This window comes from Ixodes scapularis, unplaced genomic scaffold, assembly GCF_016920785.2.
Source record: "Ixodes scapularis isolate PalLabHiFi unplaced genomic scaffold, ASM1692078v2 PGA_scaffold9__187_contigs__length_104089568, whole genome shotgun sequence".
Classification (NCBI taxonomy): domain Eukaryota; kingdom Metazoa; phylum Arthropoda; class Arachnida; order Ixodida; family Ixodidae; genus Ixodes; species Ixodes scapularis.
The window spans coordinates 53,760,573-53,778,031 of NW_024609884.1; the positions used below are offsets into that span (position 1 = coordinate 53,760,573).

The 17,459-nt window shown below is 46.2% G+C and overlaps 1 protein-coding gene across 2 annotated transcripts in view; it reads right to left on the reverse strand.

The window, feature by feature from the left end:
- The window catches only part of LOC8032815 (splicing factor 3B subunit 3), a 53,322-nt gene that overhangs the window by 12,006 nt on the left and 23,857 nt on the right, over positions 1 to 17,459 (reverse strand). For both annotated transcript variants that reach the window (XM_040499276.2, XM_029995090.4), the window contains exons 11-18: positions 15,731 to 15,803; positions 15,504 to 15,655; positions 13,935 to 14,090; positions 13,702 to 13,857; positions 13,506 to 13,634; positions 12,519 to 12,641; positions 5,438 to 5,592; positions 5,181 to 5,355 (exon numbers count right to left, since the gene is read on the reverse strand). In XM_040499276.2, coding sequence (XP_040355210.1) covers positions 5,181 to 5,355; positions 5,438 to 5,592; positions 12,519 to 12,641; positions 13,506 to 13,634; positions 13,702 to 13,857; positions 13,935 to 14,090; positions 15,504 to 15,655; positions 15,731 to 15,803 — 1,119 coding nt within the window. The remainder of the gene's footprint in view (positions 1 to 5,180; positions 5,356 to 5,437; positions 5,593 to 12,518; positions 12,642 to 13,505; positions 13,635 to 13,701; positions 13,858 to 13,934; positions 14,091 to 15,503; positions 15,656 to 15,730; positions 15,804 to 17,459) is intronic.

Sequence of the window (17,459 nt, forward strand, 5' to 3'; positions counted from 1 at the left end):
CCTAGAGGACGATTCTAGGACGACTTCTTGGACGACGTCTAGGATGACCTCAAGGACGACTTCTTGGATGACCTCTAGAACGACGCCTAGAGGACGACCTCAAGGACAACCTCGAGGATGACGCCTAGAGGACGACGTCTAGGACGACGCCTAGAGGACGACGTCTAGGATGACGCCTAGAGGACGATGTCTAGGATGACCTCAAGGACGACCTTGAGGACTTCTTGGACAACCTCAAGAACGACGCCTAGAGGACGACATCTAGGACTTCAGGGACAACCTCGAGGATGACACCTAGAGGACGTCTAGGACGACCTCAAGGATGACTTCTTGGATGACCTCAAGGACGACGCCTAGAGGACGACGTCTAAGACGACCTCAAGGACAACTTCTTGGAAGACCTCAAGAACGACGCCTAGAGGGCAACATCTAAGACGGCCTCAAGGACGACCGCGAGGATGATGCCTAAGACGACTCAAGCACGAGTTCTTGAGCGACCTCAAGGACGACGCCTAGAGGACGTCTAGGACGATCTTGAGGACAAAGTCTAGGACCTCAAGGAAGACTTCTAGGACGACCTCTTGGACAAGGCCTAGAGGACGTTCTCAAGGACGACCTCAAGGACGCCGCCTAGGACGACCTCAGGAACGACATCTAAGGTTACCTCAAGGATGTCTAGGACGACCTCAAGGATGACTTCTAGGACAACCTCGAGGACGATGCCTAGAAAAAATCAGCCTTTCCACTCTGGTGAAGATGGAAGACCAGCAAAACTGTACTAGCTCGTTTTGCGTCGACACGCCGCCTGTCCGCGGACACGATACTGGGGAAACTAGCCCTTAACAGCTTCGCTGTAAAACAGCAAATTGGAAGTCTCAGGGAGACTGATTTCACGCATAGGAGAAACTTTAAGGGTGACTTTCTCAGCTGTCTTTTCTGTCATATTCCATTCCCTTACAGAGGTTTCGACAATGTTCTCAAATAGATTTCAGTAAGCTTGTATTGTTGCTTTGTGTATTAACTGAACTGTATCCTAAAGCAGTGGTTCTCAAATGGGGGTCCACAGACCCTTTGGAGTCCCTGAAGGCCCTCTGGGGTCCCCAAAGCCCTAACTGGTAGTCAAACCAAAGCCCTCAACTGCTAGTCAAACCGAGCAATAAAACTTTTTGTTTTAATGATGCTGGCTGTCCCACAGAGCTAAATAAACTAAACCATGTGCACTGAGTGAGTAAGGTTCATTTTTCCCCATTTCAGAGCTTTAAAGCACATTTGCACGGATTTAGTTTTCTTCATTTAACCTTTTGCCATCCCCCCCTCAAAGTGGATAAGGTCACCCATTAATAGTTAATATTAACTATGCATCAGGTGTTAACTTTCAACCTTACCGAAGTCATTTTTCATCTTCCAAAAACACACAACATGCCCTTTAATAGTCTAAGAGTAACTGGAAACAGACAAAATGTCCTTTAAAGGAGTCATGAAACGCTTTTCCAACGTTTTCCTGTTTAGCTTTCCTCCTGAACTCATAAATCACACATTGTACCGAACAGTTCGAAAAGACGGAAAGGGGGAGTCCCCTCTTTCTGGGAATCTCGCTTGTGTAGCCGGACACAGCCATTGTCCCCCTAGTAGATTAGCCCGTCGCTCAAAATTTAGACAAGTTGCTTTCCCCACCCTGTTCACCCCAAAGCTGACAGTGCCGTGGAGGCTACGTGCTCGTTGGGCCCGGCCTCACTTTTGCCACGTGATCACGCTCTCTCGCGCATACCGACCCGCAGAGAATAAGGTCAGGTGATGAAAGGGAAGCGGCTGATTGGTCCAGCAAGTGCGTAGCTTCCACCACAATGTCAGCTTAGGGGTGAAGGGATTAAGTGAGGTTTGGTGCCGTGTGACGTGCGTTTGGGCCCGATGACGCGCTGCGGGGTCCGCAGATGTATCACAGTGAAAAGGCAGAGAGCTTACGAAGGGAAGGAGGTACGAAATAGTTCGCCGTGTTTTCAAAATTTTCGTACCAAAAGTCAGGCTGCTGACTTTCTGCCTTTGTTCTTTTGGCCCACTGAACGATGCGCTATTAGTAAAATCCCATTATAGATTGATTTATTCCAGTCCAAAATTCGTTTCATGGGCCCTTTAATAGTCTTACAAAAGTAACTGGAATGAATTTCTGGAAGGTGGGGCCCTCGCAGTGGCATCGTCTGCTTAAGTTCTAGCAGCATGTTGTGAATTTTTTCCCTAAGCACTTCAAAACCATTCCTTGCTTTTTGCAATGTCTGATTTAAAAGACCTTCCACATTCACAAAATGATTTCCTTTCAAGACTTTTTCCATATGGGCAAACAGAAGAGAGACACACAGGATGAGGTCCAATGAATATGGGGGGGAAGGAAGCGGTGCGATGCCATTTTTGTTAAAAAATTGCGGCACTGACAGGGCAGTGTATGCTGGGGCATTGTCGTGTTGGAGCCATCACTCCCCCCCCTCCCCTGAAATCATGTTGTTTCTGCCTCACTGAGTTGTGCAAGCATCGCAAAATTTCCAGGTAAAACGCATGATTAACAGTTTCACCAGGAGGAATAAACTCTGAGTGAACAATGCTCGAATTTTTCTATGTTTTCATCAGTTGAGGAGGTTGAGGGTCGCCTTAAACGAGGTTGGTCATCAATTAATTTACCGGCTTTAAAGCGAGAAAACCACTCGTAGATCTGCGATTTCTTAATAGCCTCTTCTTTTTAAGCTGTCTGAAGCATTACTAGAGTTTCTGCCGCTGTCTTCCATAAAATAAAACAGTTTCATGGCCGCACGCTGTTCCTCAAAAACACGACATTGCAACAAAAATTGGGAATGATTTTAAAGCGCTTGGGGAAAAAAACTGAGAACATGGCGCTAGCTAGCACTCTAGTAGACGTCGGTCGGAACACTGACTGGGAATGGGTGCCGCGAAGCACAGCTAGCGGCGGAAGCTGGTACTACGAATGGCCTGCTCACCAGAAATTTGTTTCGGTTACTTTTGGGTCACCCCTCGTGATACACATAACTTACAAACTTACAACACGTTCAAGACACTACAACAAAAATATGTACAAACTATGGCAATCAAAGTCTATCGCACCAAAATCACCAAACTACTAAACAAAATTCACAAATTTTTGATAGTATTAAAAAAAAAAAAAGGAGTTCCATAGGTCTTTTTAAAATCAAAATAAAAGTTCATATTTTGAACTTGAATGTGATTGTCTGATACAAGTGTATAGCCTTCTTTGTTTTTTTTGTTTTTTTTTTGTGGTGTTGATTTCGTAGCGATCGAGTATGCACACGTTGACCAAGGCGGTTATTCCGGCCTCTGGACCTCAAGAGCTGGGCATTCAGGCCCGTTTAAATCAACATTTCATAGTGTTGACAGTACACCGCACGAACATGATCCCCAGACAAGCGTTGCCAAAAAAGCTGCCTATGATTTTTGTGATCCAAAATCCACGTGCTCCGATCAGGCCGAGCTCTCCGACTGGCTGTCCGCGTTGCCAAGGATGCCGTAGCCATAGCAACAGCCCGGCGATCGCAAGCTTGCAGGGCACCGGAAGTTCTCGTTTTCCCGTACACGCACGTCACTTTCCTCCTTTCACTTAAGAAAATATTTGTGAACACAGATTTCTCCGCATTTTACATTACTTACAAACTTCTTAGCCCAGATGCTACAGCCTAAAAAACTCTTTGTGAATCTGGCCTCTGCATACTATATTCAAAAGAGCTACGTAAATTAAATTTTATAAATGTTTAAAACCCTCATCCTCCTTAAAGCATGGCATACACTTTGTGCTTTCCACTTTACCTCACTACCTCCTTTCCCATATTCTCACCACCTTTCAACTTGCCCCAATACGACTCCCTTTGCAATTTAAGAGAGGAGGGCACAAACAGGATTATTTTTCCAGGAGATTGAGGTCGTACGTCGGCCAGTGCACAGTCATGACAAGGAAGAAAAGAAATAAGGATAACAATAAAACAAAGATGCAGTGTACTACAAACGGAAAAACAAACTGCATGGCACAAAGAGCAGAATCATCCTGCCCACAGTTGCTCCATAAACGAGCCGCTCATTTCTCTAATGACCCTCCAACTGGATGCAACCACAGTGCTTTGCACCCTCCACACCCAACGGGGCTGTAGCAGCGATTGCTCAAACCATAGAGTTAATATAATTATCTAGAGGGAAAGGTCCCATGCAATGTGGCCGCTTCGGAACGGTGGGGCATAAGCGCGAGACATATGCGCGAAAAGTCCATCCGATCCGACATCCGATCCGGTAGCACGACTGCCTGATACGAAAAATTTGGTCGCTTCAGATGTCGGATTGGCGATCCGACGTGCGTCCAACGTGCCAGATAGTTTCGCATGGCGAACGGACTGTCGGAAGCGTCCAGCCAATGACAGCACAGCTAGCGCGAACGTCATGATGACTTACTGGGTCTGGCAGGACGAACAAGAAAACAGGACGGGCGACGGGAAGTCGGACGGTGGATCCCGCTGACCCATTCGAAAAAGATGGCCCCGGCAAAGAATGCACGCGCTAGCGAGAACGAGCTCCTAACTTCGCTCGTGCGAGCTGAACCGTCAATCTGGGACCAGAGATCTATGAACGCGGACCTCCGCTGGAGAGCTTGGATCTCCTGGGTGGAGCCGAACGGATCGTCGTGTCGCATGCAAGGTCAAAAGTGTGTGTCTCAAACTGTCGCGTGCGGCGATTCGGAGCGGCGTTCAGGCTGTCGGATCAGACGATTTTGCCGTCCATGTGTTTCGCGCTATAGACGCAGACATCGGTAGTCCCATCGGTGGTGCTGATGGGCCTAGATCACAGGCAAAGCTTTAAATCCATAAAGAAACAGGAAAACATCCTTTGCAAGATCCGTACTTATTGTTTTTCTAGCTTTCTTTTGAATTTGATTAGTGAAATACACCGGCATTTCACATAGTATAAAAAGAAATAAAGTTGACAAGTGATTCAAAAACTTCAAGTCGTCGTGGCAAGACGAACACGCCCAACCTATCGTGCTTTCTTCCTTTGCTCTTCTGTCACTTTCTTTCTCTCGGGACCACCGATGTCAGCGCTTGCGATTTGCCATGTTCTGCTCCCGTCTTTGCCTTGCTGGCTCATGCGGCACACTTCGTACAAACACGACAACTTGCCTCAGCCATCTGCTGCTTTCGCTGGACCTTCATCTTCTCCGTGTAGGCATTATGGTCAGTTTCCACCACCACCAAGTGATTTGTGTCGTGGTTCACAACAAACTTGCGGGGAGTGTACTCCAGTGGAGTCGACACCTGGTTGAACACAGCTCCCAGCTTCTCAAGCGCTAGAATTCTAATGAAAAAGAATTAAGCACAATGAGAGAAATGCTAGAGAAGAAACACTTATTCAAGAAAATCTGAGTAAACGACAATACCTGAGCGTGTTTGTCGAGATTGCCACAATGCCCTCTGGACACTGTTCCGAGGAAAATCCGGATGCAAATTCCAAGGTCTCGTAGGACAAGGGTGTCAGATGGAACCTATTCTGGTAGTAGTAACTCAACCAAGAACGGCTCGACATGGCCAGCGCCTGGGAAAAGACAGGGTTCCATCTTTGGCACAACACAAAACATGAACATACTGCAAACAAGTGCAAAACCCCCTTTCGCTTTTAGAGCACAGCTATTAGGCGCCCGTTCTCGCATGTAGTTGCGGCGCCATCGCCGTAAACGCGCGCATTGCGTTATGGGACGTCACGAACCAACAGGACAATTGAATTCCCCACTAAATTTAGCGGAGAAACTGAAGTGGTGTGTAGGTCGTGGCGTCCCATAATGCAACACTGTGCGCACTACATTGTGGGGCGTCGCAGACCTATATAAAAATTCAACTTCCCCGCTAAATTTACTGCCGAATTCACAAACCTCACTCTAATTGAGGCGCCCCTCCACTTCGCCGAGGAAGGCGCGAGGGCTGGCGCTGGCCAATTGCGACGACGGACAGGCGGCCTAGGCTGCTTATCTGTCGTTGCGATTGGCCAGCGCCGCCCTCGTGCCTTCCTCGAGGAAGTGGAGGGGCGCCTCAACAAACCAATGTCACCAAGTAAACTGCGCAGGCCCGCGCATTCCGGAAGTGGTGCCGCCCCATGCTACTTGTAGTCATCACTTTCCGAATTTCCACCTGCATAGGGCTGTACTGCACAAACATCTTCCTACACCTTCGTTTGGGAAGCCCCGATATTAGCTTGAATTCCCCTGCATATCTGTAACTCATACCATTGTGTTGTTTGTGAAACCTTAGCTTGTCAGCAAGTGCAGAAGGACAGTTCTAGTCATCTTTATCGCTTTAGAATCGCTTTGTCTGCTTCGTTGTCATTTGCTTTTTCGTCTTCGTGAACCGTGAACCCATTGCCTTCACGCGGCAATCCCACTGCGGGTGTGGGGTAAACGCTGCTGTAAAGCTGTACAAAGTGCTGTACAAACGAAGAGCACTTTGTGTTCTGTTGCGTTCTGATGTGACGTGTACCTTGTTTGCCAGGCCGGCAAACAAGGTACAAGCTAAACAGACACAAACAAAGGACCTGAACGCATCGATGCAAGACATTGCGGGCCAGTGTCAAAAAGAGTTTGGAGCACTTTGTGCAACGATTGAACTCGAGACAAACAAGCGCGCTGTGGGGGTTCAGCGTGCAGACATTGCCTTCTTTGCTTTAGCTCACTTCTCTTACCAACTTTCTTTTGGGGCAGATTTTTCACATACCGGGGTCCCTCTCGAAAGAAAGACCACCGAGAGAAACCTAAGTAATCAATGCTTCGGACAAAGCAGTTTTTGAGTAAAAGAGAGAAACTAAATGTTGATGAACATCTAGTTTCATTTTAGAAAGCGCCATACCTGCAGCGACGGCAACACCCAACGTCACGCAATCACAGTGACTGGAAGGCAAGAACCAAATACAGTTTTCCCACGGCCATTGCTTTCAGGAGCGAGTGCTGCAGGTCACAAAACAACTCCCGTTGCGCAAAAAACACGTGGTTTCGTTTCACAGCATGACGGCATGGCTGGTACTCAGAACGCTAGCGTCGGAGCCTCAGCACACACCCGCGTTTATCGTAGAAAATATTTTTTAAAAATGACCGCATCTCCACGTGGTGAATGATGTTGATTAGGGCGAAGCTCTGGTGGTGCTGATGATACTGATTTTGTTCATAGGTAGTGCTGATGGTGCTGATTTTTTCTTATTGCTCATAGGTAGTGCTGAGTTCCGGGTGGCATTTCGACTTCATTATTACTGCACTATGGTCGGTGAAACGCAGAGCCAGCGGTTCTTCTAGCGGATCAGCTTGGATCCGCTAGAAGCTGTGGGAACGCATCTCCACCGCTTAAGTCAACGGTCCATGTCAGAAAGACAATGTGTGGTATGGATTGTGGTTATACAGTCGAATCTCGTTATAACAGACCTTGATTTTGACCAAGATATCGGTCTGTTGTAAAAGGAGTATGTTGTATGCAGATATGAAGTTCAGTCAATGGTACATAGAGGGAAACCAACCGAACTTCACAAATCGGTATGTTATATCCAAATGTCTGTTGTAACCGGGTCTGTTGTAACGAGCTTAGACTTATATGCAGTTGAGCATTTGACCGCAGCGCCCTCTCGTCTATAAACGTTGAGCCAATGCATGCAAAGTTTAACGCGATTATATACACATTCGACCGCAGCACCCTCTCCTGTATAGACGTTGAGCGGCTATATACTACATTTCATCCATGACATCCCCAGCTCTCGAGTTACTACCACATCTCGGAGCCCCCTAATCGTCCCGCAGTCATGGCCGAGTGGTTAAGGCGATGGACTAGAAATCCATTGGGGTCTCCCGCACAGGTACGAATCCTGTAGACTGCGCAAACATTTTTTCTTTTTTTAAGAAGACAGATGGGATGGCAATCAATGTGAGCACGGACGCCGGACGGACAAGACTAGACCCTAAGGAGCTTCGCCCCTAAAAGACATGAGACGAGACCCACGAGACGAGAAGATGAGAGCGTGAAACGCGAGACGGTGAGAAAACCATGCAAGACCGGATGGACGATTGGTGCAGGGTACTTTGTGTCGGGCGGCCGCTTGCGCCACATAACACACGCATGCTCCAATTGCGGTACTCTGTATAACTTCGGTTTCAAAAGCCGACCGAAATTTTTTTTTTTTTTGCCGCAGGCTTGGTGCAGATTACCCATATTTTGGAAAAATGTAGCAGTATGTAGCAGGGTTAGTCACTTTGTGCAGTTTGGTGCAATTGGCGCAGCAATCACATTACTGGGATTATCTCTGAAGTTTGAGTGGGCGCTTGCCCAGTATTTTATGGTATATACGGCTCTGGTGAGAGGTGGCACAGAGGCATGCAGCTGACATGATAATCAAGTGCCTTCATGAGGAGTACAAGACCCTGGTTGTGTCTTATCACAGTAGTCGTCACCCTATTATTTGGCTACATTTTCCCGCAACTTTTAGCTCCTGACATCGCCGACATCGTTTGGAAATTTAGACAATGTCCGCGATCAACCCGCCAGCACATCGACCGACCGGCGCGGTTGACGAGCAATCTCAATACTTCGATTCACCTTAATTCAAAGCCTAGCCGACGCTACGAGTCAATGAGACCAACCAAACAGTGCAACATCATGGCATTCGTCCATCCTCGTGTACGTGTTTTTTCATTGGCTAAACCAATCAAGTGCAGCGAATGTCCTGTGAGTTTTTGGTTTTGTATGCATGCTCTTGGTTGTATGTGTTTAGGCCCTTGACTGTGCTCTGACCTAAGATGAAACAAACTATACGCTGAGTAGAGACGCCGTGAAATACATATTAACGCAATAGCATTAAGGAGCTCGTGTCGCGCAAAAACCGGCATCGGTAGCGTGACAGGAAAATCCTGATTGGTCGAAAGGGTCACGACGCCACAGGCACATGACCTCGCACGGGAATTTCAACCCACAATGCTCAAGTGAAATGCAACGTCACGCGTGGAATGAAAGTGATTAAAACATGACATGTAATGCGAATTAAAGGTCGCTGCATGTCTCAAATGATTTCACTTTATAAAGTAATTAATTTGCCTTAAAGAAAATATTTGAAGAATTTTAGGCGGGACTCAAACTTGCAACGACCCTTCGGTTGCAAGCCAGAGATGCTACTGACTAGGCAATGCTAGGCACGGCGAATGAGAAGGCAATGTGAATAGGGCCCGATAACGCTAGTGAGTTTTTGTACCATTTTCCTTTCCTTCGACTTCTCTGAATATTAGAGACGGCCCAACAAAAAAATATTTTTTGCTTTGCTTAAGCCCATCTCCGTGCCGGTGTGGTGCAATTCTTAGCAAAAATGACTCTTTGGTGCAAGATGTAAAAAACTTTCCTTCAAGGCGCAATTTGGTGCAAATGGCACAGCACTTATGGTGTCAGAAGACTACCTAATTAATATTTTGCTACAGTGTCACATATATTTTTAATCAAGTAAAAAAGTGCAACTGCTTGAAACCAAAATCGAGACTGGACTGGGGAGGAAGAGGAAACATAAAGGAGGGGAGCGTTGTTGGAAGTCATGTGGCTGTGCAACTTAATTTTTTTCAATCAACGTATTTGCAGCATTTTAGAAGCCACAAAAAATGGGTATCATATTTCTTTTTATTTATTTTTAATATTGAGTGTGTGCCTTTGATGACCCACGATTCTGATAATATCTGGTGGTTGTGTCTAAACCTTAGAAAACGGCATGTGACCACAGAGAGGAGGGGTGAGCACGACTCAAACAGGCCAGTTCTCGATCGGTGGTTTTCGGGCGGAAAGGAAACAAATTTTGAGCGGCAAATAGAGTTCCGGATAGTTGGGCTCTCATATGTCATGTACAAATAAAAAAAACCTTGGCGAGCAAAAATACCGTGTCAGTGTCCCTTTAAAGAGGTAATCCAGTGTTTTCTTCATAGTCCCCGATTTTCCTGAAAATCTACTCAACACACAAACAAACATCCCTGAAATAGTAACCTAAATATTGGGCATAAACATTTTTTTTTTTCTTTTTTCGCTAAGTTATTGAATTTTCAATTTTGGTCCTCACCGTGCTTTTCAAAGTGAGTCTCTACTGGCAACATTGAAAAAGTGACGTCATGAAACTGATTATACAAGCAGTTTCATGGTATCAAATTAATGCTATAGAAGCTCGCTCCAACACCTGCACAGCAGCGTGAAAAAATTAACGCCAGGGAAAACATTTTTTTTTTTCTTTTTTTTTTTGCATTTGATTTTTTTAATTGTTACTGAAATCTGCACTGGGGAGACTTGCCATGACCAACCGGTGACCCACAACGCACCATACAAAAATTTCGAAGACGCCAAGCACTTCTTATGAGTTGTGAATGTGAAAGCACCAATGTTGTTTTTCCGCTCCCTTAGTTATTGGTTCGTCTGTGGTGTGCTGGCGGGGACGGCCACGTTTCGCTACTGCCGAAGTTGCGACTGGCGGCCGAGCGCACGCTCTCATGAAGCGGCCGCCAATGGCTATCTAGGAGCCGTTTTGCTCAGCCAACGGGAGAATGGAGACTTCTTTCCTTTTTTATTTGCGGTTACAGATGCCACCGGTTCCGCTCCATGGGATAGTTAATGCTTTCGCACTAAAACAAATGCTCGACACAGTCCACTTTTAGACTGCCCCCTCAACCTGCAAGCTTGCCTTCCCCTGACCTTCACGCTGCTGAAAAGTGCGGGTATATTTGAACGTTGGTTTTGGCATCACTTTCACGTGCCTATTTCACAATATCTATTCTGAATGTCGCGACACTAAATAGCATATTGGAGAGTAAAAGCCGGTGATTCCGAAAACATAGTCAGTTGGGGTAGCTAAAAAAAATCGCCAGATTTTTTGACAGCTTTAAAGGGACACTGACACCCCCCAAAAACTTTTTTTAATTTTTTGCCAGGCGATTCTATATGGTGCCGGAATACTACCCAATTAATATTTTGCTACAGACTCATATTTTTTTAATAAAACCAAAAAACGCAACTGCTCGAAACTGAAACCAAAACCCCCGCTCCGCACGGAGATGTGGAGAGGAGAGAGTGAGTGGCGGAAGTCCCGTGGCTACACCCGACCGTGCGACTCTTTTTTCTTGTTTTCTTCAGGGTGCAGCAGACGAAATGCGTTCAGAATTCGTTCGCCGTGCAATTCCTTTGCAATTTGTTCCGCTCGCTGTTCTGTACTTCAAGATGAGTTGTTTTGTACATTTAAGTGTTGGCAATTAGTAGTAAGTGCCTGAGGGGAATTCCCGTGATCGGCTCCAAAAAGAATACTCCCAAGATGTTGCGTGAAGAGCAGCCTCACATCTGAAAGTGGCATTGTGCGACAGAGGTGTCAAAAATGGAATCCCATAACATTTAGTTCAGCGACGTATCATCCACAACAATTGTTTTTTTTTCAGTGATAAGTGTAAAAAAAATTAAACATTGCAAAATGTAAAAAAAAAAAAAAATGGTACGCCCACACTAGGGATTGAACCCGTGCCTGCTGCGAGTGAAGCGGATGTCTTTCCACTGAGCTACTGAAGGAACTCTTTCGTTCGTAGTAATGCATCCGGTCGACTGTATGTCGGAAAGTTTGCTGCCGATTTCCCTCCAGTACATGCACTCCCGGCTTGAAGTCGGGCAGCACCACGCATTGGCCACATTAGCACTAAGTAGAGAAACCGTACATGTGCGTATTCAACTCGATGTACGCACTCCGTGCTTGGCGTTTCACAAGCGATGTCTTCAGCCACGAGAAGGGACGACGGCTCGGCGACGTCTTCGTGCAATCGGCTTGCTGGTCGGACGTGTAGTATGGAATGAATATCAATTCTTTTGATCGGTCCAAAATTTCTCTTTCGAAGGAAGACCAAATTCGCCGGTACCGTGAACAACAGTTCTGAAGTAGAGGTCCCACGCCCGTCGTCCGCTGCCACCCACAAGTCCCACGAAACGCGAAACGTCGCCATTTTAAAAATTATGCAGTGAACGCACAGAATGCTTCTGGTTGTCTGTGCAACCTATTTTTTTCAATCAACGTATTTGCAGCTTTTTGGAAGCCACGAAAATTGGGTTTCATTTTTTTATTTTTAGTATTGACTGTGTGCCTTCAATGACCCACGACTTTGATTAAATTTGGTGGTCGCGTCGAAACCTTAGAAAACGGCCCGTGACCAAGGAAAAGAGTGAGCGCGACTCAAACCGGCCAGTTCTCGATCGACGGTTTTCAGGCGGAAAGAAACCGAATTTCGAGCCGCAAATTCTGTTCTGGGTAGTTGTCACGTACAACAAAAAACCTCGGCGGGCAGAAATACCCTGTCAGTGTCCCTTTAAAGACAGCTACCTATCTAAGAACAAAGAAAACACAAGTTCCCACAAATAAATATGCATTAACTACTCAATGTAAGTATCATAATAATGTCCAAAAAATTCCCAGAAGAATGACATGGAAACCGCCACACTTACAGCATCACTGCCTTGCATCCGAACTTTGAAGAGCTTCACTGCTCTGGAGCCCAAATAACGAGTCCGAGTGTCTGAGAGATCACCAGTCACTTGGTCCAGGACAGTACGCAACAGCACTCCGTTCTGCACGCAGAGACAGAACTTCTCTTAGCATAGTCTGCTTTACCTTTAATTCCAAGTACAGTCCAAAACATTGCAGACTTTGAAGAAGTAAGCAGATCCCAAGTCATCTATGAAGGCTGGGGAAAGCGGGTAAATGTGGAGATCAGACACAAGCAGAATAAAAATTTTCTTCAGCCTGCATCGCAGTAATAAAAACAATAGAAGCATTCCCAGAAAGGTTAAAAGGTACTTTAATTGTAAGATACCTGATAAGCATAATTAAACCACTATATAATCATATCAAGGTAGAATGCACTTTGGAGAACCAGAATTCTTTGGGGTTCACAAAGTACATTTGGTGTCTCACTAAAGAGATGGAATGTCTTATCTTACAAACAACCCAAACTATGATTGATACACATCAAAACTGCTAAAAGGGTTCCTAATAATTTAATTTAAAAAATTATGAATTTCTGATGACATGCCACCTTTTTCAAGGATCAAATCGTACTATCCACAATTTTAAGAACAAACGGGCTTTTAAAAGATATTTTGATGCAAACAAGAAACAGTGACTATTCTTCTCAAACAGTACACAGCTCGAAATGACTGGGGAATCATCTCGGAATAAAGGAAATAGTTTAAAGTAGCATCTGACATGACACAGAAAAGACAAGGAAGAACTGAAGCTACAACACATCTCGATTGTTTTCGAGCCTGAATTTCATACACCCAGTCAATATTAATCAGAGTCAATGATTTCAGGGGCTCTCTAAAATTCGAGGGTTTTCAAGGACCTGTGCCCAAAGAAAGCTACCAAATATTTGATGATGTATGAACAAAGCCATGTATGCAGGGGACAAAACAACTTTGTGATCAACGCACCTGAAGGCCAATGTTTAGGTACAGGACGCCCTGGCTGCTTGGATCCATCTCTGCCAGCCCCATCTCCACGATGGAAAGCGACTCTGGGGTCGCAGGAAGAGCTTGCATGCTCAATGGCGAGAGGCAGTCCTGCAACAACCGGGCAGCAGCCCACTTAGTCAGGAGACCCTGGCACCCAACGGCCTCTTTGACTCACCGAGGGATCAAGGGAGATGATTCGGACGGTGTTGTCGGCAAGGCCCACCGCCAGGAACCGCGACCGCTGCTCTCCAACGGGGACGCTAGCAAGGGACATGCATATGATGTCAGCCGACATCTCTCGCCGATCCGTGTATTCGTTCAGTTGACCAGTCTGCAACGAATTGGAGTGAAGTGAATTCAGTCGCCAACCACACACTGAGGGTAAATACTAAAGTCCAGTTTGCTTACAGGGTCCATCTCAAAGTAGACCAGCTCTCCTCCGGTGAGAGCAATGACAACCTGCCGTTGGTTCACGGCGCACTTGACAATGGCCTTCTTTCCCGGAGTTCGCCACTCGTTCACGCGCTTGTCCGCACGGATGTGCCGGATTCCCTCAGGGTATACCTGCCAGTGTACAGCCAGGATTGGTACGTTTTGGTCACAATCAATTAGCCCTACAGCACCCCTTCTGCGTAAATGCCGGAGTTAATACCAACACAATTATGTAAGCCCTCACTACTTGTTACCCATTTATACGCAAATGAAACGAACTCTCATGCAAACACTGACAAACATATTTAAAAGGTAAATTCACACAGAAAAAATGTACATACATGCACAAAATTATTGACAGAAGAGTGGAGGCATAAAACTAGCTCTCCATGGGCTTGGGCCAACCCAAAATGCACGGGCTGGGCCTCGTAGGCCCGTGAAGTGACCATAATCTACAGCAGTGGTCGGCAACCAGCGGCCCGCGAGGCAGAATCATGCAACTCCTAGACCCCCCAGCACCCCCCCCCCCCCCCCCCCCCCCACAACGCGGTCAGCTAAAAAAGAAGAAAATAAAGATAAAGTTGTCTAATTGGCTGCCCGTTGCCTGCCTTCATGAATGACTGACGAGAGCCTCCACAACGTCTTGCGACTCGCAGTTAGTAGCTTGAATGTGGATGTCCGTAGTTTGGCGAGCGCAGTTCAACACCAGAAGTCTCACTGAGAGTAGTCTCTAGGTTTTTGTGGAAATGTTGTATCTCATGATGATGTCGTGTGTCGTGAAATAGAGAAACTGTTCCTTTTCGATTTATGTACGTCAATGTGAGGTCGTGCAAGTGTTTTTTGTTTTATTTTAACCCCCCCCCCCTCCCCTGCTGCTTGCCGTCCGGCCCGTTCCACCTTAGCTTCACGGCGACTCGGCCCGCTGCGCCAAAGGTTGCCGACCACTGATCTACAGCACAGAAAACGGGACATCGGGGAAGGAGGAAGGGAGAGGGAGTAGAGGAGCAAGAACAGGGCTAAAAAAAAAAGTAATCTCTGCTGCTATTCAGTTCACTGTACAAATGCACATTTTTCCAAAAGTGCCCCGGACTTTGTTAAGTTGGATGCATGAGCACCTTTCTTCTTCATTTGTAAACAAAACAGAAGCATGCCGAATATAGTAATATAAAAAAGTGCCCCGAACAATAGTTTGTTTGGGGCAAACAGAATGTATTGACAGATGAAACGACAGAAGGAGCAGTAAACTTGCTTTAAGGGGAGGAAACATTTTTATAGTATGTTTAGTTTTATAAAATGTCTTATGTATTCTTTTTAGATTTCTTCCACTTGCTTAGCACTCATTTCACAACTATGTGCACATTCCTACGAGAATGGGACAAGAGACTTCATTGAGAAACAATGATGGGAGGGCAGAAATGCACCTCTAAAACAGGGCAGTCCCGGCCCAAACGGACGTGTGGCCACCCCTTCCAAGGCCCCCACAGACAGCTGCATTGCTAGTTTGCAACTGCTGGATCCCCTCCCTCCACCGGAGTAGCCACCCACCTGAACCAGTGCGTCATCTCCTATTTGAGCGCAGGACAGAGTTGGGGTTGTGCCGAGAAACCCGGAGTCCGTCACTTCTTCCACAGTTTCTCCAATGGACAAAACCAAGGTGGCATTGACGAAGGACACAATGATATATGCGTCAAAGTCCTCTGCAAACAAGACCTTCAAGTTTTACTAAACTTGAAGCACTTCCCTGTTCGTGGCACGGTACTGCCGCAACTAACCGTCTGCTTTCCTCTTTACTGTCCAGACGGCGTTGGGGTTGCCAGGCAACTCGGAGACAGCCATTTCAGAGACCTACAGGTAACAAGGAAGGACAACTGTAGCCTATAATGAATCTTCCATAAGAGAAAGGGTGCACTAGCCTAATAATTAAACATACTGACTTAATATTGGCCTTTCTAAACTCGAACAATCAACCGACACCCCAAGCCTAACTCTATGGTTTGGCATACCCAGTCGGCCTGTCGGATGAGGTGTGCTTTATTTCGAAAGTTCTGGAGGAGCTAAGATGGTACGAGACACTTTATCCATCTCACTGTCAACAAGAAGGTCCTAAGAGAGTAAAAAAATTATTCAATATGTAAAGAACCTTGATAAATCGATTAGAATTTGTACAAAACACCAAATATATGGCAAAGCATTCCATTCCTATGCCACTACAGCATCATGTTTGAAATTCTCAAAGGTTGCTTGTGGATGTCACCATGCTTATGGCTAATTGCTCGTTCACAGCCGTGACCTAAATCTCCGATACAGTAGGGAACCTGCATGAGGTCGTTGCAACACACTTTGACCAAAAGCCCCTCGACACATGCTCCCTCAAGGCGAATGAAGGCAATTAACCCAACCAGCGGTGAACGATTTCTCTAGGAAGAGTAGGGCCGCACTTGGACACTTCCAGGGTTGCCCAAACTGGGAAAAGGGGGGGGGGGGCAGAGCCTTTCCTCTCCCTTCCCCTCCCCTCCCCCCTTCCCCAAGTATTCTTAGGGGAGAAGGGGCTCAGATCCCGTAAAAATGCTTGGAAGGGAGACACAGGCGCCAGTCACACGACATAGTGAAAGTAAAAAAGGAACCCGCAAGGATAGTAAACAAAACTCAAATTGAGATATCTCGATGGATGGATGGTAATGGCTATACCCTTTGAAACGGGCGGCAGCTTGTGCCACCTAGCCTAACATTTCATCATCCCTTTTTTTGTTTTTTGTATAAATTTTGCTATGACACAACCCCCCCCCCCCCCCTTTTTTTAAAGTGATTCCATTGCTTATTTTTCTCTGTATTTTTTTTTTTTTTTATCCTTCCTTAGATCTTTTGCACCAATCTTCCAATCTCCTCTTAGTTACCGCAATTCTTTCCCTATCCATTCGTCCATCTATGTCCGGAAAACCCAGTGCCCCCTCCAAATCCGTAGTCATCCCCCCAAGAGGGTGGGACGAAGCCCCGTGCACCTTAAAATTACATGTTCTAAAGTTTCCCTTTCGCGGCTGCATACGTTGCACAGAGTGTCTACTTCCTGGAATTTAGCCCTATAAATTTTCGTATAGGGCTCATCTGCAAAAAAAATTTTGTACATAAACCATGAAACCATGAAAACAAAAATGACAAAAGGGAACTTGGCTTCAGCCACCCCCCACTCAAAATATACTTCCAGTGGCCATGCATACTTCACGCCAATTTCTGAGGCTACCTGGCAGTATGTGTGCTTCTGGCGGAACCATGAACAAGAGAAAGTGATCTGTGCAGTGGCGTCACAAGGGTCAGCGGCACTCGGTGCAGTGGCCTGCTACAACCCCCGCCCCCCCCCCCTTGTGACACCACTGGACATGTGGTATAACAAATCAACTTCTGGCTGACTATGTGACTTTATAAAAGGCAGTTATTGCAAAAAACACTTTGTGGAGCCAGCATTATCTATCCACCAGTAGTAAAGAGAGCAGTTGATCCCAACGG